We start from the raw sequence: 25534 nt of genomic DNA on the forward strand, positions 1-25534 counted from the left end.
TATATATCTATATAAATACAAAAGTTGATGGTTTCAGATTAAGTATTTTCATAGTTTCCAGAAACATTTTCATAGTAAATACTTTGTGCAAACCAGTTACTAAGAGTTTGATAGGGAAGTAAGTTTAACCCTCCAAACGTCTGGTTTAATTATCATTGGTAACGTCTGACTATTTCCATTAAAGTTACATTTTACAAAGCTTAATTTCTTTTCTTTTTTTAATAAGGATATATAAATGAGCCAATTAATGACACTTCTTCATTTTCAGAAAGATGAAGGTAGCGATGGTAGTTTGAGCGATAGCCACATATCTCCTCCTGCCAAACGTACCTCAAAACATGCGGATCCTGTGTGCAAAGACAAATCAAAATCACGCAGTACTGGGCAGCGAGAGGAATGGAGCATCTCAGCTGGACAGTCCAGGTAACTTGATACGAAGAGGAGTACAGAGTTTGTTCAATTCTTGCAGTATTCATAATGCACTTCGCTTATTTCTTCAATGAGCTGCAGCTTGAGGGTATTTTTGATGAGCTACCAACAAACAGGGAAGAGAGGCAGGAAATGACAATGGAAAGAAAGTCACCCTTCCCTATTTTTGGTTACAGGGACCTGAATAAATTACTTATTATCCAAAATAGAAGTAATTTGTTTCATTTTCTAACTCCTTACAGTTTTAAAAGCCAGTCTTTTGTTCCTAAGGTTCTTCACACAATTACATGTAATTATGAGATGTAGACTGTATGTTCCTGGAGAGTGAATTTTGGTTAATAGTGATCTTGTAGATGGGTATTTCATGTTTGTGTACAAATAGCAAATGTTCTTCTCTGCACTTTGTATATATGAATGACTAGATATGAATTCTATACACTTTGTATATATGAATGACTGTAATTCACTACAGAGCTGTCATCTGCTAGGGTGAGATATTTTGAAAAACTCTGTAAAGCTTAAATAGATCTGCTCTTTTTTTCTGTTTCTTTTTGCTTTTAAAACAGAGTTTTAAAATTGAGTTTATTTGAAATTCATGACTTTTTTTTTAGCAAGTATAGACTTGTACTGTATTTATTAGGAATGCTAGGAGAAAAAAATAATGCTGTTGGGAGAATTTAGATCACTGTGTCAGATGGAACTTAATCAGGTTACTGGTGCTCTTTTTCCTTAAGACAAAAAGCGCTGTGACTCCTCCATGCATCTGAGCTTTTGTTGGTTTTGTTTGGCTAAAATCTGGAGTGCTGTGCTTAATAATGATGTTGAGTCTTTCAGACTTCGCCAAGGTTTCGTTGCTGAGCCTTTAATTGTAATCAGGTTTCATTTCCTCAGTTCTGTTGTCTGAAAAACATCAAATATCTGTCCAGAAGAACATAATTGGGATCTTGAATGTGCATGAGATTTTTAAATGTGGCTTTCAAAAATTTGCAAAATGGTTGCAAAGCCTTGCAAAAACCCTTACTTTTCATGTATTTGGTAGGAAAATAATAGCTAAAGCCCACATTTTCTATTGAGTTGAATGGTTTGTAGTATGTTGAACTCTTGGACAAATTCAAACTCAGATTCCATTTATTATTTAGTTCTCCTCTTTTTATTTTTTTCCTATGAAATTCATTGTATCTTTTGAGTTTGAGAACAAGGTGTCCCTTCCTGTCCAGTACTGGTGTGCACTGTGCACTGCAGGTCACTCATCTTTAAGGTACTTGGTGCTTCTTAGGGTGGAAAAGATTAAAAATACATATTTTTTTCTATTCTGTGACTTGCTTTTAATAGCAATATTGACAGATTGCTTCTAACAGTCTGCTCACAGCTATGGAGTTCTTGTTCATTTCTATTCCACACTACTGTTCTTTCAGTAGCATTATGTCCAATGGTGACCAAATGTGAAGTTTTTTAAAGGTGAATGAACAATTGCTTAGGCAATAACGTTTCAGAAGAATTTGGACTATGTTGTTTTCTTAAGCTGTGGAATAGTAGAGGTTAATTTTCTGAAAAGTTAATTTAAAAGGTATTGATAGAGAACCTGAAATTACTTCCCTACCGATTGAAGTACTCCAGGCATAAAATAATCCTATTCAGTTCTTAATTTTATTAAATTTTCTTTTTGTGAGTGTGTGACTACAGAACAGCTTTCTTTGCGTCTCCTACTTTATTCCAAGTGCTTAAATGTTAATTGCTTTTCAAGAGCTATATCAAGATCCTGTTCTGAAGCAGAAAGGGAGAGTTAATAGTAGGACATGGCATGAGGGAATGTTGGAGGGATTAATCAGAGATATTTGGATAATTGGGAGGATTCACATAATTGGAATTTGGCAGTTTTGCCCTCATTCCGACGTTGGGCATGAAGCAGAATCTTCAGAGACAAAAAGTCTGCTCTTAGTTTCACAATGATTTTGAAGTCCTGGTTTATTGTGCAACGTTTTAAGTTTGTATTTAAGTTCTAAGGTTTTATTTTTGTTGTGTAACAGTTGCTTGGCTGAGGAATTCTGATGTTTGTTTGTCTACTGTAATTGTTTCCTAGGTTAACTTCTCCACCTGGTGCTACACTACCAAATGGACGTAGCTTATGTAAGTGCATTTCAGTGGACCCCGTAGTACCTACTTCTACATTTACCAGCTTTATGGCAATGACTTTCAGTTGCATATATTTGTTAATAACTTCACTGATTGCTTATGCTATTTCGATCTGAAATGTTACTGTTTTGGCTCAGTTTTCTTCTGTTAACATCTTGGATGCTCTCTATTGACATGGAGAGCATTCTCAGATGAAGTTCCATTTCTTTTCTCAATTCAGACTTCTTGGCCATGATCATGATGTTTACCTTAATTCCCAAATTTAGTATTGGGAACTAATTTTGGCCTTCCTCTCACAGTTAGTGTCTGTAATTTACTTACACTCTTTGAGAATTGGCCTTCTGTGGCTCTTAGCATTACTTTGTTATTGCTCTGGAGAGACCTGCCTTGTCTGCAGCTCCTTCTGCCTTGGTACAGCTTTCCTATATGATTCTCCTTTCCAGACTTGCCATCTCATCTCATACCTCAGTGAGAGCCACGTTGTCCTTTGTGTCCCCTTTTCATAAACTGTCTCATTTAATTCTACGTTGACTGTGTAAATGTTACTTCATGAAGCATTTTTGGTATTTTATTATTTATTAATTGTGGGGCCTGAGGGGTAATCAGGAGGGGGACCCCTTTTTTGTTTGATTCTGTACAGAGCAGTTGGTACAGACTTGTGAAATCAGCGTATTGTATCTGATGTCTTGATAATGTATTTGCAAGCCTAAGAATTGAAACCGGTGGCCAAGCGTGCATTTAGCATCAGTGTTGAATTAAAAATATCGAGTGGATATTTGAATATCAAATTTCAATCATAAAATAAGATCTATTTTGTAAGGAAACAAACTTAAGCCTGAAGAAATAGTTCAAAAAACAACTTTGATGGGAATTTTAAGTATATATTTCTTAAGCGAATGTAAGGATGCTCTTGTTATGCTCCATAATAGCTTCTGGTTTATTGTCCTTGTTAAGTATTCTGCTTACTAACTTTTGTTTGTGAAAATGTTCTTGACTGCATTTTAAAGTAGTAATACAAATTTCTCTTAGCTCTCAAAAGCCATCCCCTTCGAGGGGAAAAAAAGGGAGATGGGGACCATGCTTGCATAAACGGAGATATAGAAGTCAGAAAAAGTTGTCGGTCCAGGAAAAACAGATTTGAAACTTTGAATCAGAGTTTGTTGTTTGATCAGCTAGTCAACAGGTACGTGGGGATGCTTCAGTTGTATTCACAAAACGTCCTGATTTTTTATGAAGTTAGAAAACCTTGTCTTCCAGTGCCATCTTTGTGTTTTACTGTGCAAACCTATTAGCGTTGAGGCAAGCTGGGTTGTGGTTTGAGTTAAAGGCTGGGTCCCCTGCTGTAACTGCCAGTTTTACCCATGCACTAAATGCAAAGCTGCTTACTGGACTTCTGGTGAGGACTAAGCTCCTTTGTGTTTCCCCCTTGATAAAGCTGTGTGTGTTGGCAGTTACTGCAGGGTGGCTGACACGCTGTAAACCCACACCCTAGTTTGTCTCTTAGTAACCCATTCACGTAGTGATATCTGAATGTGATGTAAAGTAGTGATTGGCAACAATGCACGGAAAGCTTCCCAGATATTGCTTGTATGATTCTGATCATAAAATTATCAAGTTTGTAGCTTTCTTTTTTGTTGCTTTTGTTTTTGCTCTGTTATTTACCGTTTGTTAACAATTCACGTAGGGTGGGTGTCGCTTTTTGACATTTTCTGTGCAGACAAAGTAGGTCAGAGAGGGAAGCATGGTCTGGTCTGAGCATAGGAATGGGAGCCAGAAATACTGTTCTTGAACTGTTATTTCTGCGTGGCCCTGGGCAGACCACTTAATGTGTGTCAATTTTCCCACCTGTAAAATGGATTTCTATGGTCACATCTCTGAGTGTCTGCTTCCCAGAGCTTGAAAAATGATACGAAGATCGAATTGCCAAGTATCTTTATTGCTAAACATACTCTGTTAAATCTTTGATTCATTAAATTTTCTTTTCAATTTACTTAATAACTACTTCATATCACTTCACAAATTGATACTGATTTACATTTGCGTTTTTAGTAGCAGTTTGAATCTCCCTCTCCTCGTGGACAATAGGAAAAAGTCTACCATGAACACAGTAATTTGATAAGATTGTGGTACTGAAGTCTGTATATGAACTTTGACTGCAGTGCCTCCAATAATCAATCATTGGAGGTTTTTAAGAACAAGTTAAGCAGATGCCAGCAGTGATTTAAGTACTGGGCAGTTTGTTTCGGCCTGGAAGAATTTGTGGACTTTTCCAGGCCCCCAAGTCCTGCTTTCTTTGGTAATGAACCATAGCATGACTTTTCTTGAAGCAGTAAATATCACACATCACAGATGCTGTGGAAGAACTGTGTAAAATTGAGAGGGGCATTCTTAATGAAATCTTTACTTTACTGACATTTACTGACTTTACTGACAAGAAGTTCCATTGACTTCTTTCTGGACAGGTTTTCCCAATTCAGATTTACTTTTGAACAGCTTAAAACAAGTGAAAGTTTCTATCTTCTTACAGTTATTATGCAATGATAGTAGAATTCAAGAAGGAACTGACCATAATCTCTGCAGAAGGCAGTAACTAGGTGGTCAGAACAGCTAGCCAAATATTTGGGTTAGTTCCACTAATCACTTTGTTGTTTCCTTCCTTAGCAATAAAGCATCTTGGACAGGGTTGTAACTCATACCCTAGGACTGCTTTGCAATCTCTTTATAAATACTCCAGATAATGAAATGTATGAATAATACATTAATAATAATGATATAATACTCCAGATAATAATAACAATAAATACTCCAGATAATGAATGAAAATGTCGTCTAGTTAGATAGTAGATAAGAAGTGATAGAGTAATGAGCTCAAGTAATGAATGATGAAGTTCTAGGTGTTACTGATCTCATAGTTTTTAAATTGTTTCTTTCTTTTTGTCTTTTTGAGGCCAAGGTGGGAAGCTATAAAGTTTACAGTTGTGAGGCATTGACTGCTTCCCAGTCCCATAATCATGTGGATAAAAAGCAAAGCTTTTCCTAAGCAGTTTCAAATGTTGCATGCTACAACCTGTGCCAAGCACAAAAATACAGTCTAAAACATTACAGTTTAATTTGAACCTGGATCATCAGCATTTTTTCTTATGCATAATCTTTAGTTTATATTCTGTAGCTTCACCTTTCAGTTCTCTTTATTAAGGTAGTATTTTCCTTAATTGCTAGACTCAGAAAGCTACATTAAAAATTCCATATTTTAAGTCATTTGTATGTTTAGTCATCTTAGTGACCCTGGAATAACCGTAACAGACCATAATTAGATATGCTAAGCTATTGGACAGTAAAGAGTTCCATGTGTCTACTATTTTAAGACTATTCTTTTTTTCTTTTTATTTTTGCTAATTGTTGCATATATTTCAGTACTGCTGAAGCTGTCCTACAGGAAATGGATAATATTAACATCAGGAGAAACAGGCGCTCTGGGGAAGTAGAACGGCTGCGAATGTGGACGGATACAGAGTTTGTGAGTGCAGCATTTCTTATCTCTTGGATGAAAGCAATATAAAGGGAGAGCACGTTTGTTTTTTGTACCATCCGTGCACGAGCCAGTAGCTCTGTGGATCCTCATCAGAGGATGACGTTAGAAAACTGGCTGAACTCAAATTTGGAAGGAAATTGATGAAAGTGGTATGTATTTTGGCAGGGTGCAAAATCAGGTGTTCTTTATTGATGAATTGACTACTGTGACCATCTGATTTGCTCTGGTGCTTCTCTTTTGATTTGATACATGCTCTGGCAGTGTGAGAACAGAACTAAGGACTGTCATCTGTTTTGTTGCCTAAAACAGCCTCATACTGCTATTACCAATGTATTAGCCTGGATACTGAGAGGTTTCTTTTAACACCTATTGAATGAGAGTACTTTTGTAGTCTGAGGCCTAGAAATTATGTAGTGTTACTAAACTGTGCATTAACAGTGTGACATGGGATGGTACTGATGGGGTATGTGTTACTTTTATTCCAGGAGAACATGGATATGTATTCACGAGTGAAAAGAAGAAGGAAATCACTGAGGAGAAATAGCTATGGGATTCAGAACCACCATGAAGTGTCCACAGAAGGTGAAGAAGAAGGTATGGATTGTACAGGATTGTAAGGGTTTGTCTGAAATATTTACAAAACAATGCTCTTCTCAGTCTAAAATATTATGTGAAGTATTAAGTTGCAGAGAATAATTTGGTTTGGGATCTGGATTTGGATCTATTAAGCACCTAATGAAGTTTACACTGAAAAAAGTAAAAATTTAGGGATTGCTGCGAGTAGTTTTCTTTGAATAAAACCAATTCAAGTTTATCTGAAAGTAGTACAACAAAACTTGGTTTCTAAATATGTGTTTTCTGCTTTCCTTTACCTGTGTTTTCTGTATTGCTAAATAACTGAAACTTCTCTCATATTCCCTCTAACAATGCTCTGTGTGTATGAAACCAGCATTTGTTGTGTGTGCTGCAGAACTGTGCATGTATTGATTGACTCGCTATTTGTCTAATCATGGATGACTTCCCAGAAAGAATATATAAGTCAATTCTGCATCCTTCCTTTTGTGAAGGTATTAACTGAAGTCTCTAATTTTTTTTTCTATTTTTCTATAGTTTTCTAGTTTATTTCTAGTTTATTTTCTATAGTTTTCTATTTTCTGAATCTTAGAAGGCTTGTCAAGATCTGAAATTCTCCTTTTTAAAATGTTGCTTGAGAATGGCCATTGGTTTCAAAAAGTGCTGGAGAAAGAACGGATAATGGCCAACTTGAAGGCATTATCTGCAGCATGCTTGATTTCCTTAGGAAGTCAGGATCAAACTTGACTTTAGGGATGCATGCAGGGTACAGCATAGTGTCTTTTAATTTCAGACTGAAACTTTGCTGTAGGAGGTTTGGTCTGTGCCAGTCAGTAAGAATGCAGTCTTAATTCTGAGATCCAGGGACAGAAATACAGATCATATTAACAGATGGGTAACAGATGGATTAACGTTAGGTAATAACATTATGAAGTGGGCTCATTTGCTTTGTGTAAAACTTACAATGTGAATCTTATTGTTATTTTTCTGCTATATCAGATATTGATTTTCCCAGGCTACTGTGTGAAAAGAGAGAGAAGAGAAGCATTATTCTTAACTTGGGGGATAATTACTGAAGGAGAAAGATAGCAAGATAGCAGACATTTCCAGTACTTCACAACTAAAACTGATCTGATTATACTTCTGTCTGTTGCTTTTCCAGAACTGTCTGTGGAAAACTGGAAGAGGTTTTGAGAATAGGTTGTAGATTTATCTTGGTCTTCAAATTTCTAGTGACTTGCCAATTAGTTCTAATTAATAGAAGGGGAACAATTCTCAATGTCCATTAAATTGTTAATTTTTAGGGTGAGGATAATTCTGGTATTAAGAAGATGAGTTTTGAAATTTTTTCCCTTTCGAAACAGAGTCTCAGGAAGAAGATGGAGATATAGAAGCAGAAGAAGCTGAAGGAGAAGAAAATGACCGACCATATAATCTAAGACAGAGAAAAACTGTTGAAAGGTATCAGGCCCCTCCAATAGGTGAGGAACTGGACCCTGCTCATACAGTTCTGCTATATTTACTTCCAGGAAACACCGTGGGCCTGGGAAGGGAATTTGTATGGCTGCTCCTCATCACTGAAAGAGATCCCATGCAGTGCTTAGTGACTTCTGTACTTGCCTGTTCTTGTTCACTGTGTGTGTGAGATTACTCAGAACATCTGTAAAGTGAACTGTGGGGCATCTCTCGTGCTTGCTGCTGCATTGAACTTTGCACATACTGCCTTGCACTGGGCTCAGTGTTGGAAAGTAGTTGGCAAGAGATGAGCTCAGAAAGGAGCCTAATAAATAATTATGTAGAAAAATTGCTAATTGTTTTTTTTTTTTTTTTTTTTTTTTTTTTTTTTTGAGTGATAAGCCTAATTTATGGCTGGATAAATGCATAGCAGTGGTAACCATGCATTACCTCAGTGAGAAATTCTTAATTTGAGCTATTAGAGAAACCAGTGATAGAAATTGTTGCTAAACTCCAATTTTTGTAGCTCCATTTACTTTTTTTATTGTTATTTTTTTTTTAACTGATGTTACAAACCTGTCACTTCTCTCATTCAGTGCCAGCTCACCAAAAAAAGAGAGAAAATACACTGTTTGATATTCACAGATCTCCTGCAAGAAGAAGCCATATCAGGTAAGTGTCAGTCTTCTGGTACGCAGTTGTTTGCGTGGTACATTTCTATTACCTTCTGATTTTAAAAATGTTGTTTGTTTCATTCATGCATATGGATGGGTCTTGAATTGTGTATCAGGTTCAGATCCTTATCAGCATATAAGAATGCTGATTTCACAGCATTTCACAGTAGAAGCTTTCACAGTAGAATAGAATAGAATAGAATAGAATAGAAGCTATCACAGTAGAAGCTTTGTGATGAGGAATCTGGAAGCAGACTGGAAGTAAGTGTGCTGCAAGTACCAGGAAGGGATTTGTGCACTGCGCAGTAACTTTTTCTTTAAGGGTTTATATTTAGTATTTAATTCTAAAGCAGCAGTTAAAATAATGCCCTTCTGCTGTTCTACAAGATCTAAAAAAAAATGAGTAATTTCTTTCTTTTCATTCAAGTTGCAAGTAGTATTAGCAACTTAACACAATGTTAGCTGAAAATGATTTTTGACTTTATCTTTTGTGTCCAAGAAATCTGTAGTTTACCCAGCTCTCTTGCAAACAGCTGAAAGGCTCTTATTTAGCAAACTAGATTAGATTGTTGGTGTGATAATAATTTCAATCAAAACTTTAAGAAGTTCTGCTCAGTGGCAGAATCCTAATGTCCTGCAAGTTCCTTTGAAATATTAATTACCTTTTATCATTTAGGAGAGCGTTTCTATTGCATGTCATGCATATGCAGCATTTTACTGGATAATCTCTGAACTTCTACTTGCTAGCAAGATGCAGAGGGTTTGAAAGCAGATATCCTTGGAGGTTGATGGCCCTGCATGTGGCAGGGGGTTGGGGCTTCATGATCTTTGAGGTCCCTTCCAACCCTGGCCATTCTGTGATTCTGTGATCCCTTCTGTTTTAACATGCTTATTTTTCCACTACCATTTTATTTCTACTTCTCGGGATGTTTTACACTCTTGAAGAAGTTCTTTCCAATTGCATAGTGTTGTCTTTGATATGTTTTAAAATGCATTTAATTTTTGGTCCTTTACTTGTTTTGTTTTAGCAGAAAGCCTCTGATCAATGCATATCATGTTCTTTCAAATGATGCAGCTCACCGTATTCACTAAAGATGCAGGAGTTATTCTGTGAGCCAAACCTTGTTTGCTTGTGAAAAAAAGCTGCTTTTTTTCACACCAATTAAAAAAAAAAACAAAAAAAAAAAAACCAACAAGAAGGACCTCAAAAATTGGACACTTTCCTATACAGAGAATCTAGTAATGTACTGATGGTATTTTCTGAGAGTTTTCTGAAATACTGCAATACTGCCATAAGAAATGGGTCATACAGATGTTGAAAAGTGAATGACACACGAGTAGTTTGTACAAGTTCTGCTGTTCAGATGTAATCTCCTCTTTTATGAAGTTTTGCTGTAGGAGGTATGGAATTAAAAAAAAATATTCTGAGGGAAGCATCAAACTGAATAAGCAGATCTTGGTATTTCTGTTGTGTTACAGATGGATAAGGTGTTGGGAAACTTTTTTTCATAGCTATCTGGACATCAGCAACTTGAGGACTGGATACTTAATGACACTCACTGTTATTTATGTGAACTGGACCACATCTTATAAAAATTTGCTGTTCTAGTGATGTTCACGTTGATATTGGACATCCTTGAGACTGTAAATGATGATATCATCATCCCCTCCTCATGACTATTTTGATACTCAATACAACAAGAATTTGTGTGTGTCTGGTAAACCTGAGCAATACAGTTTGCCCTTTCAATGTGATTTTATTAAAAAATCAAAACATGCTGTTCCACTGTGAAAAGGACTGTGAAGAGGACAGAGTTTGATATTTATTTTGCCATTTGAATAGGAGAAAGAAGCATGCCATTCACAGCAGTGATACCACTTCCTCAGATGAAGAACGTTTTGAAAGAAGAAAATCTAAAAGCATGGCCAGAGCAAGAAATAGGTACCAAATCATCTTGGGTCTTTAGGAGGGTTTCATTTTTATTATGTAGCAGAAAATAAACCACTGCAAAGTGATAGTGCTGTGTTTGTGAGAGAGAGCTTTAGATGGATTACAAGACATAACTCATTTCAGCTGGTGGAATACTGAAGTAAGTGAAGCTTCTTTGTATACTGGATCAGGCGGATGAGAGTTATGGCTGATCTGTAAGATTATTATTATTTTTCTTAACTTTGACTTTTTCCTTGACTTTTTAAAACTAAATATTTTTTTAATGTTTTCCTTACTCTGATACGTTCTTTTAATACTTTTCTTACTATACTGAATTTATGCATTTCATCAGTGCCAGCAATTAATGTCTCATTTTTTTGCTCAGCATTTTTTTCTGTGTTTAATGGAAATATGTCCATTCTAGCTCTACAAACTGAAATACATATACAAGCATAACGCTATGGTTAAGGAACTCCTAAATACAGAAGAATAATTACCAAAATATTAGCTTTTATTACATTATCAAACGGGGAAAGTCATTGTCTTAGATGCTGTCAATTTTTAATGATGCTTAGGAGAATTAGTTATTTGTTCGTAAGTTCTTTTAACTCAACCTGATGAATTTTTTTTTCTTAATAACAGTTTTGAAATTTGATGAAAATTGGGTAGGCTGATGTCCATTTTAATTCAGTGGATGAAGCCATTCATTCTCTTGTCTTTGCTCATTCCTGCCAAATGATTGAAATAAAACAATATTTGCTTTTTCTTGCTGTGATTGAACAGGTGCCTGCCTTTAAACTTCAGAGCAGAAGATTTAGCTAGTGGAATCCTGCGAGAACGTGTGAAAGTTGGTGCAAGCTTGGCTGATGTTGACCCTATGATTGTTGATAAATCTGTAAGTTCAGTTAAAAGTTTTTTTTTCCTTCCACCAGTTCTGCATAAGTAGAATTCACCACAGCCTCTTATTGAAATTGAAGTGAATTAATTATAAACTTGGTTATCTTTTTTGTTTCAAGTCTTGTCTATTGCGCTAGGATTCACTTGCTCTTGGCTTCTAAGTTATCATCAGGCTGCATACGTAACATAAACGAGCTAAAATATCTGTTTCTCAATTACATTTCTTTGTTTGTAGCTGGTTTTTAATTACTGTAGTAGAGAAATGTGTGCTATCGTAAGCGGGGCAGAAAGAGGTGTAAGGAGCTGATGGTGGAGCTGACCATGGTCCTGTGCGAACTTCACGCATGGTGTGTGCGGATCTTCACTGTTATCTCTGGCAAGCCTGACTGAAGGGAGTGTAGTCCAGGAACCCTCGGTTTGGCTCAAGATAAAACCTGTTCAGGTGCAATGATGTGTGTTGCTCATGGTGTGTATTGTGAAGAATTTGCTGTATTATTAGCAGAACCAAACTGATGTTTAGAAGTACTGAAGTATGTTCATGGTATGATGTGCCTGAGCTTAAAATTGCTATGTATGTAGATATTCAGCCATCCTTGGCATACTTAATTTGCAAATCAGATAAACCTCCCTTCAGTCACTGATAATTGACTTGGTCGACTTTTTAAACTTAATTGAGCTGCAATTTTAGTACAGTATTTTTTAATGAATGTGTTGTTGTTTGCAGTTTTTCTTTGAATATGTTTTATAATTAGAGACTCTTCTATGAAAAGCTCTTGCTTATACATGCTTTGCTTTTTTTTTTTTTGTAAGGTTCGTTTTGATAGTATAGGGGGTTTGAGTCATCACATCCTTGCACTTAAGGAAATGGTAGTGTTTCCTCTTCTCTATCCAGAAATATTTGAAAAATTCAAAATTCAGCCACCAAGGTAGGTGTATTTGCTCTTTTTTTTTTTTTTTAAAGTTTGATTAAACTTGAAGTGTGCTTCAGTTGAAAACACATAGGAGATTGCTTCTTTCCTTCAAGTGTTTACAGTTAAAATACACTTACGTGTCTGCTACTCCACTTGTCTATCAGAATGTAATAAACAGGATGAAGAGTTAACAAGAATCTAATTTACTCTTTTTGTGGTAAAGTGAACTTTTTAGTGATTTGGTTGAAGAATTCAGATATTCTATTAAGGCAGCCTTAGTAGCTTGACTTTTTTTTGTTAATTTCAATCCTGTTGTCAAATGATTGACTAAATTAAGGTAAGTGCTGGTTTTCTTTTTTTTAATAGAAGTAATCACAGTAATGTTATGTTGTGATTTTAATGTCAATTAATAAGCCATTTTAGTGTGAGATTTAAATGGGTACACATAATCTAAGTAAGAGGAAAATTTTGAGATATTTGTGTTGTTTTGAAGGAGTAAATCTCTCCAAAGAAGTAACAGAAACTGTCTTGAAGCATTGCTAAAGAGTTAATATTTCAGGAGTTATTTAAGTAGAGTAAAACAATCCTTTTGAAGCTTATCTATGGAAGCATGAAACAAACATAGATTTTATGAAATCACATTGAATACATTAAGTAGTAATAATGGTACTTAAGTCTTTCTTCTCCAGGCTCCCTGTCTTCATTATAAAATTTGACTTGGAGTTTTTCAGGAGACGTAAAATAAGTTTGTGACTGTGTTGATCCATTTATCTTCAGGGGCTGTTTATTCTATGGTCCTCCTGGAACAGGTAAAACCTTGGTAGCTAGAGCTCTAGCTAATGAATGCAGTCAAGGAGACAAAAAGGTGGCTTTCTTTATGAGGAAAGGAGCAGACTGTCTCAGTAAGTGGGTTGGCGAATCTGAACGTCAGCTTCGACTCCTTTTTGATCAGGTTAGAAAAAAATACATCTTGTGTATATTCTGTGCTTTTTTGTTGTTGCTATATCTGCACTGTGTTCTAGGCAACCCAAATTACTTGTGAATGAAGTTAAATACTAAATAGCTTATATATTTAGATGAACTAATAAAGGAATGTACAAATGACAGCATTATTTTGCTTTGAGAACTGAGAGGAAGATGTCTCTAAACTTGTCCATTAATAAAATGGACAGAGCAGTTTGGGTAAAAATTGGAAAAAGGAAAAAAAAAATAAATGAAGAGACAGTGAGTGTGAAGTTGTCTGTCACGTTCAAGGTATGCTGCGTAGAGGAGGATGTGGGACTGCATCTGCTGTGTGTGCATTTTAGTACCCTCATTGGGCTCGGAAAATGATGGATGGAGTCTCTTATCAAGCAGTGAGACACAGTTGCACAAACAAGCTGTTTTCTGACAGATGCCTAAACAAATGGATTATGTGCAGATAAGATACTGTTCTCTGTAACTCAGTGTAAGGTGTCTCAGTTTATGAGCACTGTGCTGTCTTGAGTCTCTCAGACAGTAAAACTGATACACTGGTGCCATCTTGCTTGTTTAAAGGAGAATGCATCTGTTTCCTTTGAAACAGTATTGTTGAAAGTTGAGTTTTATTTTTAGACTGCCCCTTTTAACTAAGGTGTTGCAGTGTGTGTTATTTTAGCATGTTATTGCTTGGTAAGAAGAATAAACTATTTTTGATGTTGATGGAATAATTGTGAATTAATGGTGAATTGAGTTTTCTTTTTTTCTTTTCTTGCACACCAGGCATACTTGATGAGACCCTCTATAATCTTCTTTGATGAAATAGATGGTTTGGCTCCAGTTCGTTCTAGTAGACAAGATCAGATTCACAGGTATTATTTTTTAGTGTGCTATCAAGGAATATACATTATAGAGTAGAATATAATGATGTGGAGGAGATCTGCAAGTATCTTAGAGTTCAATTCCTCCACACAGGACCATGTTATTTTAGTAAATTCTAAAGCTTAATTTTATTGAGTTTTCAAGAAGGATTTTTACTTTTGCATAAGATCCATTACAGTAGAAAGGACAGATTGCTGAGGTTTTTTTGCTCCAGAAAATTACCTTTTGAGCTTTTCAGACAGACCGCAATTTGCTGTCAGTCAACTTGTAGTGGTGATGACCTGTCAGTTGAAGCATCAAGTAAGGACTGGTTGCTGGTTTTGTACTATACACAGGTTATCTGTTACCAACCTGATAGAATAATCAGCTGAAAACACATTCTGAGATTTTTTTTCAATTGCAGTGTTCTATGAATGAAGTGAACTCCTCTGTCCTTTTGATGACTGAGTGATGTGGAAGTTTATCTAGATTTACTTCCATATATTTTTTTTTTAAGCATATTTACTGCTAGATGTAATTTTTTCTGGTTGCCCTCAATCTCAGTTTTGCTGTGCCCATTAAGGCAGCATGGTTGTGTTTTTCATATTATAGTCATACCATGGCATACTGTATGCATGTCTCCCATGATTCAAATGAGGGGAAAAGGAAGGAGGTTTGGGGTCAGCAGGCTAGTTTATGGGCTTCATTTTGATGCGCCTTTCTTCTACTCAGTGCTACCCCACCACTTGCTCTAAATGGGATGATGCATACACTGTTAATGGAAGAGATCCCTTTGAGTCACAGCACATGACTAACTGAGCTCACATTCCCTAAAACGTTCTGTAAGGAAGGAAGTTTGAATTTGTTGTAGTGCCTACTGGAGTTGTAATGCTAAGAGTAATTCAGGTGATATCAAAAGAGTTCTTGGTTTGAAACTTGAAATAGTTGCATGGTTTTTCTTTGACTACGTACTTTTTGAAATTAAGAGTGAAAGAGCAAAAAATTATTACACTATTCCCTATATTTTTATTTATTTTGAAAACTCTTCTAGTTCTATAGTGTCTACTCTTCTTGCCCTCATGGATGGACTGGATAATAGAGGAGAGATAGTTGTTATTGGTGCTACAAATAGACTGGATTCTATAGATCCTGCACTCAGGAGACCTGGTCGTTTTGACAGGGAATTTCTTTTCAACTTGCCTGATCAAAAGGTAAAACTTGGAAAGTAATTTTTTCTTGAACTTAAAACATATGAATGTCTGACAGCCAACTCATAAAAAAGCAAATTGCATTTGTTCTTGGAAGTGTATTAAATTATGTGAAGACTTGTTTAGTAAAAACACATTGATAGTGTATATGAAGTTGTACTGAATTCCAAATCTTCAGAATATAGTTACAACAAAAATAAAGATAAACTGTTTGCATTAAACTGGATAGCTTAGCTAAAACCTGTGTTTTTGTATGAATTTATATAAGGAATGTCAAATTTTGGGACTTTGGAAGTTACAGTAAGAGAAAACATATTTATATATATACTACTGAAAGCACAAAAATTGTACACGTAAGCATAAAAGGTAATTTATTGATGACAGGAATATTTCAGCTCCTTGTTCTATATTTTTAAGAATTCAGCCTTAATATTGCATGAATTCATACTTACCTACATCCAAAACAAGTTTATTTTTAACTTGTTTGAATTCTTTGCAGTTCTGAAATGAAATACTTTTGCAATTCATGTGTGTATACTGTGCTACTCAGCAAAAAATTAATTGGTGAGGCATTTGGCAGTGGAGGCTGTGAATCACATATACAGCACTTAAGCATTCAATTATAAAGTTATGATAATTCTTACTAGAACATGAATTGTGATCAATTCACATGTAATGCTGGTATTGATAAAACAATTAAAATATGTAACTACTATAATAGAAAGATTACTGCTTCATATAAGAGTGTAAAGGAGGGGAAAACCTTTGTTCTCAAGAGGTCTTTGCATGGTAAGTTCTATTTTATGGACTTCAGGGACATGTCAAGGGAAAAGAAGTTGATATTTATTTGAAGAAATAATATATTCAAATCTTCTGACAAGGGTTTGTCTTGCTAACTTTATTTTCATCTTTAAATCAGGCACGAAAGCACATTTTACAAATTCATACCAGGGATTGGAACCCCAAACTGTCAGATCCTTTCTTAGGAGAACTAGCTGAAAAATGTGTTGGTGAGTGTTACCATGTTAGTACTTCAACTATAGATGCTTTCTCCTCTGTGTGAAACTTGGAAAATTTATTATATGCATCAGGATATTTATTGTTTTTACCTTTTTGAACTTTTGTACTTTCAACAATGTTATTTTTTGTGGTAAAACATGCTTCTGTCTTACTGAAATACAAAATCAGTAGCTAGTAGTTGTTTGGAGGTAAAATAATATCATTTTTCCTTTCTGCAACTTCCACTTGTCCTTTAATAGGATGCGTATCTACAAAAAGAAACAAATAGAAGTGGGAATTGGAATCATCAGGTAGATCTCCCATTAAAATAGAGTCCTACAGATGGGGTAGGGAAATGTTTCTTTTTTTTCTGTCTACATATGGACAAAAAAAAATCTGCACTTGTTTTTTCATTGCCCGGCATGTTCTCCTCTGACAGAAATCCCACAGACTGCTCAGCCTTTCTAAAGGTGATTTTTTTCTTTACAGATTGCTAGCATAGAACAAACCCAGAGTGTAGATGTAGGTGGGGGTGGAGGGAAAAAACACCACACCGTGAGAACGTTAAATATACCTTTGGAGCGCCCAAAGACCTGCTGTACTGAATGGAGGATGGTTGTTCAAGATAAACCTGCTGCTTAAAAGCTAATCAGAAATAAAACCCAATATTTTTATAGTGAATTTAACAGAGGAAGTGACCCTAAAACACACACCACAAATCTCTTCTCAACAATTTGTCATGCAAAGACGCATCCTCTGTCAGTCATCTGCTCGGAGAAGCACTGAAGTTCTCAGAAAAAGGACGGTCTCAAATATCTGTGCATTGGAACCCATCATCAGAGAAATAAGAACTTTAAATTGAACATCAGTCCATTCAGTCAGCTGCAGTACATCCGAATTATCCTCTTCATCCACAGGGACATCTATCATCGAAGCAGCATCCCTCCGCTTTTGATGCACAAAGACCTCAACATCTTCTGGTGAGGAGAAAACATAACTATCCAGCAAACTCCAATTTAAGCTTTGCCGGGTATAAGACAGCATGTGCCAAACCCATTTCATGTAAATTCTGCTTGATTTGTGCAAAGACGTGATGCTGCTTAGTGGGAGAGAGGGGAGTAGTTGATGTAAAACTCAAGTGTTTCTTTGAAAATTCACCATATTTTTGCATTGAGAACACAGTCGTGTTTTTTAGAACTTCAGACCATAAGGAAAGCTGTTGGTAGGTTTGATCAGAAGGCATTCTTCATTCTCAGTAAAACTTGTTCTGTGGAAAAGTCAGCGATTCAGAGGAAATGCCCTTTTCTGTTTTCCTTGGCTTTCCTTTTGTCCAGCTACTGTGCACTTGATTTTCTCAATTCTGTGTCTTGGAATATAAATGTTTTCACACATCCGAGATTAAAACCTTTTAACTTTACAAAGATCTTTTAAAACAGTTGAAGAGTGGTTTATCTTCTTCACCTTCAGTTTGCATCATCATTTCTGTAAGTGAAATCTGCAGCAACTAATATAAAGCAGGTATTCCAGATTCTTTGTGTACCTGCAAATTGAACTTATTGGCTCACTTCTCACACTGATAAGAATTATGTGCTGGTCTGTTTCCTCTTGTATACAGCCTTTTATTTTTATTTTTTTCCATTTTAAAACCTCCCCTTGTGTCCCTGAAAGCTTCCTACACCCAACAGGCTTTTTGCACAGCATGGTTTATACCTCTCTCCAATTCAGCAAGCTTGGCAACACTTACCTTACAAGCATGTGGATCCTAATGAAGAAACCTGCTGAAATACTACCAAAGCAAATGACTTTGGGGAAGCAGATATATGTGTGACTCACAACTTTGTAAGATCAGGGGTACAATTTTAACGATATTACAAGGGGAAGATTCCAGGCCTTAAAGACAAAAAAGTTATTTCTGAGGGCTGATTTTTGTCCCAGGTGTTTTGGATGCCTTTTAGGAGATTTTTGTGTATGTGAGAATTAAAGAACACACTTCACTGAATTGCCAAGCAAATGCAATGAGTGTGTGACAAGTAAAGCTGCTTGGGTAGAACATGGAATTACTCTGAAGACCACACAATGATGTCTTTCTACTACTGTCAAAAAGCACAAGTACCTAGTACCATTTTTGCCATGTAAGTGTGTACTGGAGATGGGTCACAGCAATCCCAAACTTTATAATCATTGCCTTTCTCTTGTGCTTGCTTTATTGTTCTGAACTATAACTTTCTGTGGGTAGAGAGGCTGTAACTCAGTCTTGTAGGAAACAGAAAATACTGGAAACACGAAGTGTGAATGCCTTCATCTTGCAGATGAATTTTTTTACAGTGTAAAGGGTGTTATTGAAATGATGTTAAGTAGAACTGTGAAGAGGTAAGCCATTGTACTCGAGGTGCTTGTTAAGCTTATTTTTGAAGGAACATTTTGTGACAAAATAGTATTTTAGTAGATCTTCCTGTCCTAATGTAATGTGGGAGAAGGAAGTTATGGCATTAATTTAAGCACTTCATACTTTTCACAAATATATGAAAAACACCAATATGTAGAAAACATTGCTTTTCACTTCTCTCACAGTGCTGAACTTTGACCAACTTACTTTTTTTCCATTGGAGGAGTTGTGCACTGCAGAAACTGGAAGAATCATAGAATTGTTTGAGTTGGAAGGGATCTTTAAGGGCCATCTAGTCAAACTCCCTGGCGCTGAACAGGGACACCTACACTAGATGATCTGCTCAGCCCTGTCCAGCCTTACCTTGGGTGTCTCCAGGAACGGGTCTTACACCTCTGGCCAACCAGTTTCAGTGCCTCACTGCCCTTTATTGTAAAAAGCAGTGGTTGAGATCATTAAGTTAGATGTTCAGCCTAGCTCAGGAGCAGTTTGTTGTAGATTTTGGGGGTGGATATTGGTCAGAGGATACTTTAAAGAGGACATAGTACCTGCAGTGTCTGCAGGGTAGGAGCAGTAAAATATGACTTGTAAGATTTCAGTGACCAAAATGCATTCTTTGGAAATCTGTTTTCTGAAAGCTGGACTTCAGAACTATTTAGCACAGTGTGGTGGTGATAGGCAGAGCAAAATGGGCTTCCTTGAGAAGATTACTTAGTTTTTTGATGCGTTGTGCCAGTGTATTTTGCCTGCCAAAGCGAACGTCCTTTGTGAATTCTTCAAAATGGAAATAAATGCACTGAGCCTTGATTCAATAGTGTCAATTTAGACAGAAATAAATTCAGATTATTTCATCTAGGTATGACTCATTTTATTTATTATTCCCTTTGACAGCATTTGACTCTTGTTTTTTTTCACATCTTAATCAGTGTGCGTTTATTTCTTAGAAACAAAAAAACCCTTCAATGATTCACAAGATATGGGTTTTTTTTTTTTCAATTTCCCTGTCGCTGAAATGGATGTACAGTGTACACAAGAGAATCCCTTAGAAAGAGACACCAATTACTACTCTTCAAATGTAATTGCTCCTGAGAAATGAAAAATAGAAATGGAGACTAATTGTGTATCTGATCACCTGAGAATGCAATTTTAGAAGTAGGCTACAGGCTATTATTTCCTAATTTTGCAGTTCCTTGGAGATGTGCAAGCGGTGATTAAAAAGACTGTTAGAAAGTGGTATTACAGCATTTATTAATAGAAAAAATTGAAAAGGACCGAGCTCCTGAGCTGCTGGATCTTCTGTGACGAAGATGCTGAACTAGTTTTTAAGGCCACTGGAGTTCTCTGTATCTCTTGTACGTCTTTGATTTAAGCTTCGCTTTAGTGACCCTGGACATGTTAAATTGAGAAAGCTTGTTGCATGAAAAGCAGACTAATTTAAATGGGAAAATGCTACCTCATGTTGAAAGAAGAAAGCAAAACTTGGATTAAAAAAAAACCTGTTTCTGTTTTTTTAGATGGACTTGTAGGTACTGTTTAATAAGTACATGTGTTTGACAAAGTGTGCCTGCATGGTTTTGATTTCGTGTTGGGGGTTGGTATAAATAAATAAACAGCCTTAACACTGAAAAGAATTACCTGCTGAGTAATATACATGGGCATATTTGAGCATATTTCAAACGTAACATGCATTTATTTCATTCTAAGGTAAGTTGTGAATGTGAATTGCTGGCTGCTGCTTAGGAAACAGTCTGTGTGTTCATGAAGTTTACGTAGTTAGTGACTAACTTTTCTGTGAACACAGCTTAGAAGCTGTATAACAAGTCTGATATTCATGGCATTCTTTCTTTGGTAGTTGGTTTTTTTGTTTCTTGAATTGTTTGAGAATTTGAGGTGGAGTTTTAAGTCTCAGCCAATGCAAGTTGTCTTTGTAGCTGGAAAGTTGGTATCTTGTATTATAAAACCTCAAATAATGTAACTGAAAGATAAGGGTGGAAAATTGTCTTTCCCCCTCATCTTATTGCTTCTTTATTCTTATTTCTTTATTTTTTCAACACTGTGTATAGAATCAACTTTGTTCCTTTTGCTGTATTGATTTCTGTGAAACTGTGCAATTCCATAGCACTGCAAGAACATTAGAGGATGGAGAGAAGCAAGGTAGCAGGCTTCAGCTTTGGGTCTTGGTACTGCCAAAAAAAAAATACAAAAACAGAGTAGAAAAAGTATGAATGGGAGGAGATGGGGGAGGGGGAAGCAAAACAGCCACAAGAATTTACATGGAGAGTTGATGAATGAGTTTCTGTAAACACTTGGTTGCAAAACCGTGAACTTAGGTGACAGTGCCTCTGTGCTATCTGTACTTTCCTACCTTTTCCTCTGGAGACTGTGCCCCATTGGAATAATATTTGAAGTTCTTTGAAAGATGGAGCTGTAGTGCTACAAAATACGGCAGCGTATTGATGTCTCTTGCTGAGAGATATGAGAAAATTTGTAATTTAACTCTGTAATTTGAAATGTAGCTCTGGGGAGAAACCCCAAGCCACTGGAACTGCAGAAAACACAGAGGTATTAAATCCCTGGGTATTTCATAATTATCAGATCTGTGGTTCTTAATAATGACGATTAAGCAATTATGCAAAGCCACCTGTAGGTACTTAGAAGCTGGGCTGAATGAAAATTGTAATGCTTTTTAGTAGCTTTTCTACTCTTTTATTGGTAACATTACAAAACTATAAGAAGTCTGAAACGTTTTCCTCAGTGGTAAAAGTTCACATTTTTCTAAGAATCTACAGTATGCCTTTTTAACCAGAGATTCCTTCTCTTCTTTATTCATTAACTTTTTTCTTCATGTAATAGTTAGATGCTCATCCCATATAACAAAACGACTTTGCTTTTAATAAATATATTCATGTAGAGATGTTAAGCAAACTAGAACAGCAACAAACAGAAAAACAGAAACCCCAGGGCTAGCCAGTTACAAATGGCAAGTATACTCGAGACAGCATTGAGAAAAAAAAGAGTGATGACAGACTGAAAACCATGAGCTGAAGATAAATGCTGTGTAGTGAAAACAGAGGTCATTTGAACCATAGCGTAGGATTCATTTCTGTCTGTATTTCAGTGTAACTGTACATAATTTGATATACAACACTGTCACTGGATTATAGCCTGGCATGTTTTGGCAGATGCTTTGTGGACCTCAACAACGAAGTATTACCAGTTGTTTTTAGCTGTAGGCATGCTTGAAATGTATGCAGCACAACAGTGCTATTTCATGCAAGGTTGTTTTGTTTTTCTCTCTTTTTTTTTGTACACCAGGGTACTGCGGGGCCGACATAAAAGCACTTTGCACTGAGGCTGCCTTGATTGCCCTGAGACGACGCTACCCCCAGATTTATGTGAGCAGTCAGAAGCTACAGCTTGATGTTTCGTCAGTAGTTCTCAGTGCACAGGATTTTTATCATGCAATGCAGAACATTGTGCCTGCTTCCCAACGTGCCGTGACGTCTTCAGGACACGCATTATCTCCTGTGATCAGACCACTGTTGGAACGTACCTTTGCTGACCTTCTTGAGGTTTTACACAAAGTGTTTCCTCACGCTGAGTTCAGCCAGAGTGACAAAAGTGAAGGTATGTGGGTTGTTAGTTGGCTTTCTTCGACTGCTAGCCTACAGCCTGATGTGTGTTTGGTTTAGTGTTATGTTCAAATGTGAATGCAGTTTGCTTGTCTGTTGCCTAATTTTTTTTTTTTTTGCAGATTTTAAGTTGCTGTGCCATTTAATGAACCTATGTGTAATGAACCTATGTAGACCAATATGCTGTAGGTTTCAGTGTCATCTGGAAAAACAAACAAACAAACAAAAACCCCACATCCCTAAGTGATTTACAGCTTAAATGAGAAATAATAGAACATAATCAGATGGTACAAAAACAAACAACAACTAAATAGAGTCTTTCTCAGCATGTTAGGACCTGGAATTGGTGCTCCTGCCTGAGTGTCAATTACCTGTCCTCAATTTTTGCTAGTTAGCGGGATAAAACAGGCTGCAAAGGAGTTTTATGGGGAGCTCAGAGCTCAGAAGTGGAGAGCGTAGGTTAGACAAGATCCCTGGGCCTGTGGGGTGGTCATCTCCTGGATAATGAGGAAGTCCTGATGATTTCCTCACCTTGAACTGCCTGATACACTTCTGATCCTGGAGCTGTTTCTGCCAGGTTAGCAAGTTGAGAACTATTAGCTGTTGTGTCGTTAGCTTTTTTTGCCAAATTAGTGAAGTCCAATGTGCTGAGGGGTCAGAAGTGTGTCAGAACTCTCCTGCAGTGGGAACAGTTACAAGTGTGTTAGTGAAGCAGAGAGTGAAAAGGAACGTGACTGACTGTTTTGACTGGCAGTGATTCAGTAGGTTCTGTGTTTTGTGTTCTTGGAGACGTACTTTAATAGTTAGCCTTGTCATTTCTTAAGTTAAATGTTGAAATTACTTTGGTTTTTGATGTCTTTGTATTCTGACATAATATTTTTTACTGTTCATACTTGGAAACGCCTTCATCCCCCTGGCTTTATAAACGCTACTTGTGGTTGTGTGTAATTAACTTGAAAATAGTCTAGTCATGAAGTAGATCTGTGACAGCTATGACTTCTTCTTCTTTCCTGTTCCAGAACACGCTTTCAGACTGCACCCCAGGCAGCTTAGGCTGATCATTGTGCTGGCTGCAGCAGATCCATAGACCAGTTTTTCCTCTGTCCCTTGAATTTCATGTACATGTCAGGCCCTTTGTTGAATCGTTTCATTGGCAAACTTGTTTAAAAACATATTTTTGTTGGGTTACTTTTCTGCTGACTGAAACAGCTGAAGATTTCAAGAGTGGAGATGGGCTGAGGTGGGGCCAGGGAGTGGTGGAGCTTTGGGAAGGGATGCTTGCAGTTGTGGTTAGAACGCATTATGTTCTCTTGAAACCAGAATGGTGTAAGAAATTTGTCTCCCTTCATACTTCTTACCTTTTGGTAATGCTCAGTTTGGATACTATTGTTATTAAAGAATTGAATTAAAAAACCCCTCTCTGTTATAAAGTTCTATTTGAGAATATTTAGTGCATGAGCGTAGGAGATACCCTGTGGGTATACATTTGGTATAGCAAAAATCTTGCATCTTGAGTTCTGCAGTGCTCCAAGAGTTAGGAGGTCTATGTTCAATTGGTTTGAAGTGAAGGACATGGTTTAGTGAGAACTATTGGCAATAGGTGGATGGTTGGACTGGATGATCTTGTAGGTCTTTTCCAACCTTGGTGTTTCTGTGATTCTGTGAAGGGCTTCTGTCTTTGCCCTGAGTTAGATATCCAGCAGCTTTTCCTAATACTTGTGGATATGGGCTTGTTCTTGGCACTGGACTGAGATTTGTAGGCCTTCATTATCTTCACTTTATGAGGCATGCTTGTCAAAAATGTGACTGCATTGCTATTTGCCAAGAGACTTGTCATGTCCTCATCAAATACTTTTGTTGTCTCAACACTTTTTCCTGGGACTGTATGTGTGGATGGATAGCTGTTAGGTGGCATCTCTGTCCTACACTGTCAGTGCTGCCTTTATTGGTTCAGGGTAGTAGTACATGTGCTGTGGTGGGTCAGATATTTGAGAATAACTCTTGTATCTCTTTATTTCGTGTCTTTTTTTCACAGCACTCCATTTTTCTAAATGGCTGTGGCCAACTTGGAGTGTTGGTCTCTGGTGATTACCCTGCAACAGCAGTGTGCAGCTGTGGCTGAGCTGCTCTCAAGCTTGCCCATCCATTAGAGTATTTTGTTGACCTCTGCACTTCTCTTGCTGACCATTTTCACCCTGTTCATGCAAACTGATTTTGCTGAGGGAGTGAAGATGGTTTTTTGAAGTTAACATGAAATAAATTCCTTTCCAAGGAGCAAATAAAGATCTCATAGCAGTTGATTTTCCATTATCTTATGGCAGCAGTCTATTCTTTATCCCGCTGTAGCCATGGTAGTTAATTTAGCAGAACCTAATTTTCAAAAGGGTCTTCTGTCAACTGGTTGTTTTGGTTTACTGCCATGCTTACATTTTTTGCAGTTTTTTTGTCCCCAGAGGCTGTCTTTAGAAGGTAATCAGTCTTTTAGCTTTTCGTTTCTGAAGGACTATGTAGAAATTACCTCATCATGTTGATGCATTAGCAAAGGAATTAAAATAGATTGAAGTACAGAATATGAACTCAGGATTAGCCGCATTGATTGTAGTAGTTTCATTTGTGGTGTTTGTTTTTTTGTTTGTTTGTTTTGGCAGATTGTCAGAGTGCGGGAAACAATTCCTTGTAAACACACATTGTCCACGTGGTGATGCAGAGAGTAATTTTGGAAGAAGTGTACCTGTAAAAGTTGGGTCACCAGTATGAAAGAAATAAATACAAAATTCTTTATAGTCTGAGGAATTAAAAATTTCATAACTTCATCCTTGAAAAATCTCTGACAGTAAAATAAAATTAAATGAAGCAATTCATAGCGAGTTAAACATTTTTTTGTTTGTGAGATTGTTCTGCTTGCTGGCTTGAAGAGTAAATTTGTAATTATTAGACTTCTGCAATATTTAATTTGC

At 36.6% G+C, this 25534-nt stretch overlaps 1 protein-coding gene across 6 annotated transcripts in view; it reads left to right on the top strand.

Moving 5' to 3' along the window:
- ATAD2B (ATPase family AAA domain containing 2B) overlaps positions 1–25534 on the top strand; it is an 83232-nt gene that overhangs the window by 24181 nt on the left and 33517 nt on the right. For all 6 annotated transcript variants that reach the window (XM_048938069.1, XM_048938070.1, XM_048938072.1 and 3 more), the window contains 15 exons: positions 269–423; positions 2510–2556; positions 3592–3745; positions 5977–6079; positions 6580–6688; positions 8032–8148; positions 8719–8794; positions 10640–10738; positions 11510–11621; positions 12434–12549; positions 13312–13486; positions 14275–14363; positions 15404–15563; positions 16480–16570; positions 22261–22572. In XM_048938069.1, the coding sequence (XP_048794026.1) occupies positions 269–423; positions 2510–2556; positions 3592–3745; positions 5977–6079; positions 6580–6688; positions 8032–8148; positions 8719–8794; positions 10640–10738; positions 11510–11621; positions 12434–12549; positions 13312–13486; positions 14275–14363; positions 15404–15563; positions 16480–16570; positions 22261–22572 (1915 nt within the window). The remainder of the gene's footprint in view (positions 1–268; positions 424–2509; positions 2557–3591; positions 3746–5976; positions 6080–6579; positions 6689–8031; positions 8149–8718; positions 8795–10639; positions 10739–11509; positions 11622–12433; positions 12550–13311; positions 13487–14274; positions 14364–15403; positions 15564–16479; positions 16571–22260; positions 22573–25534) is intronic.

Source organism: Lagopus muta, chromosome 2, assembly GCF_023343835.1.
Source record: "Lagopus muta isolate bLagMut1 chromosome 2, bLagMut1 primary, whole genome shotgun sequence".
In the NCBI taxonomy this organism is placed as follows: domain Eukaryota; kingdom Metazoa; phylum Chordata; class Aves; order Galliformes; family Phasianidae; genus Lagopus; species Lagopus muta.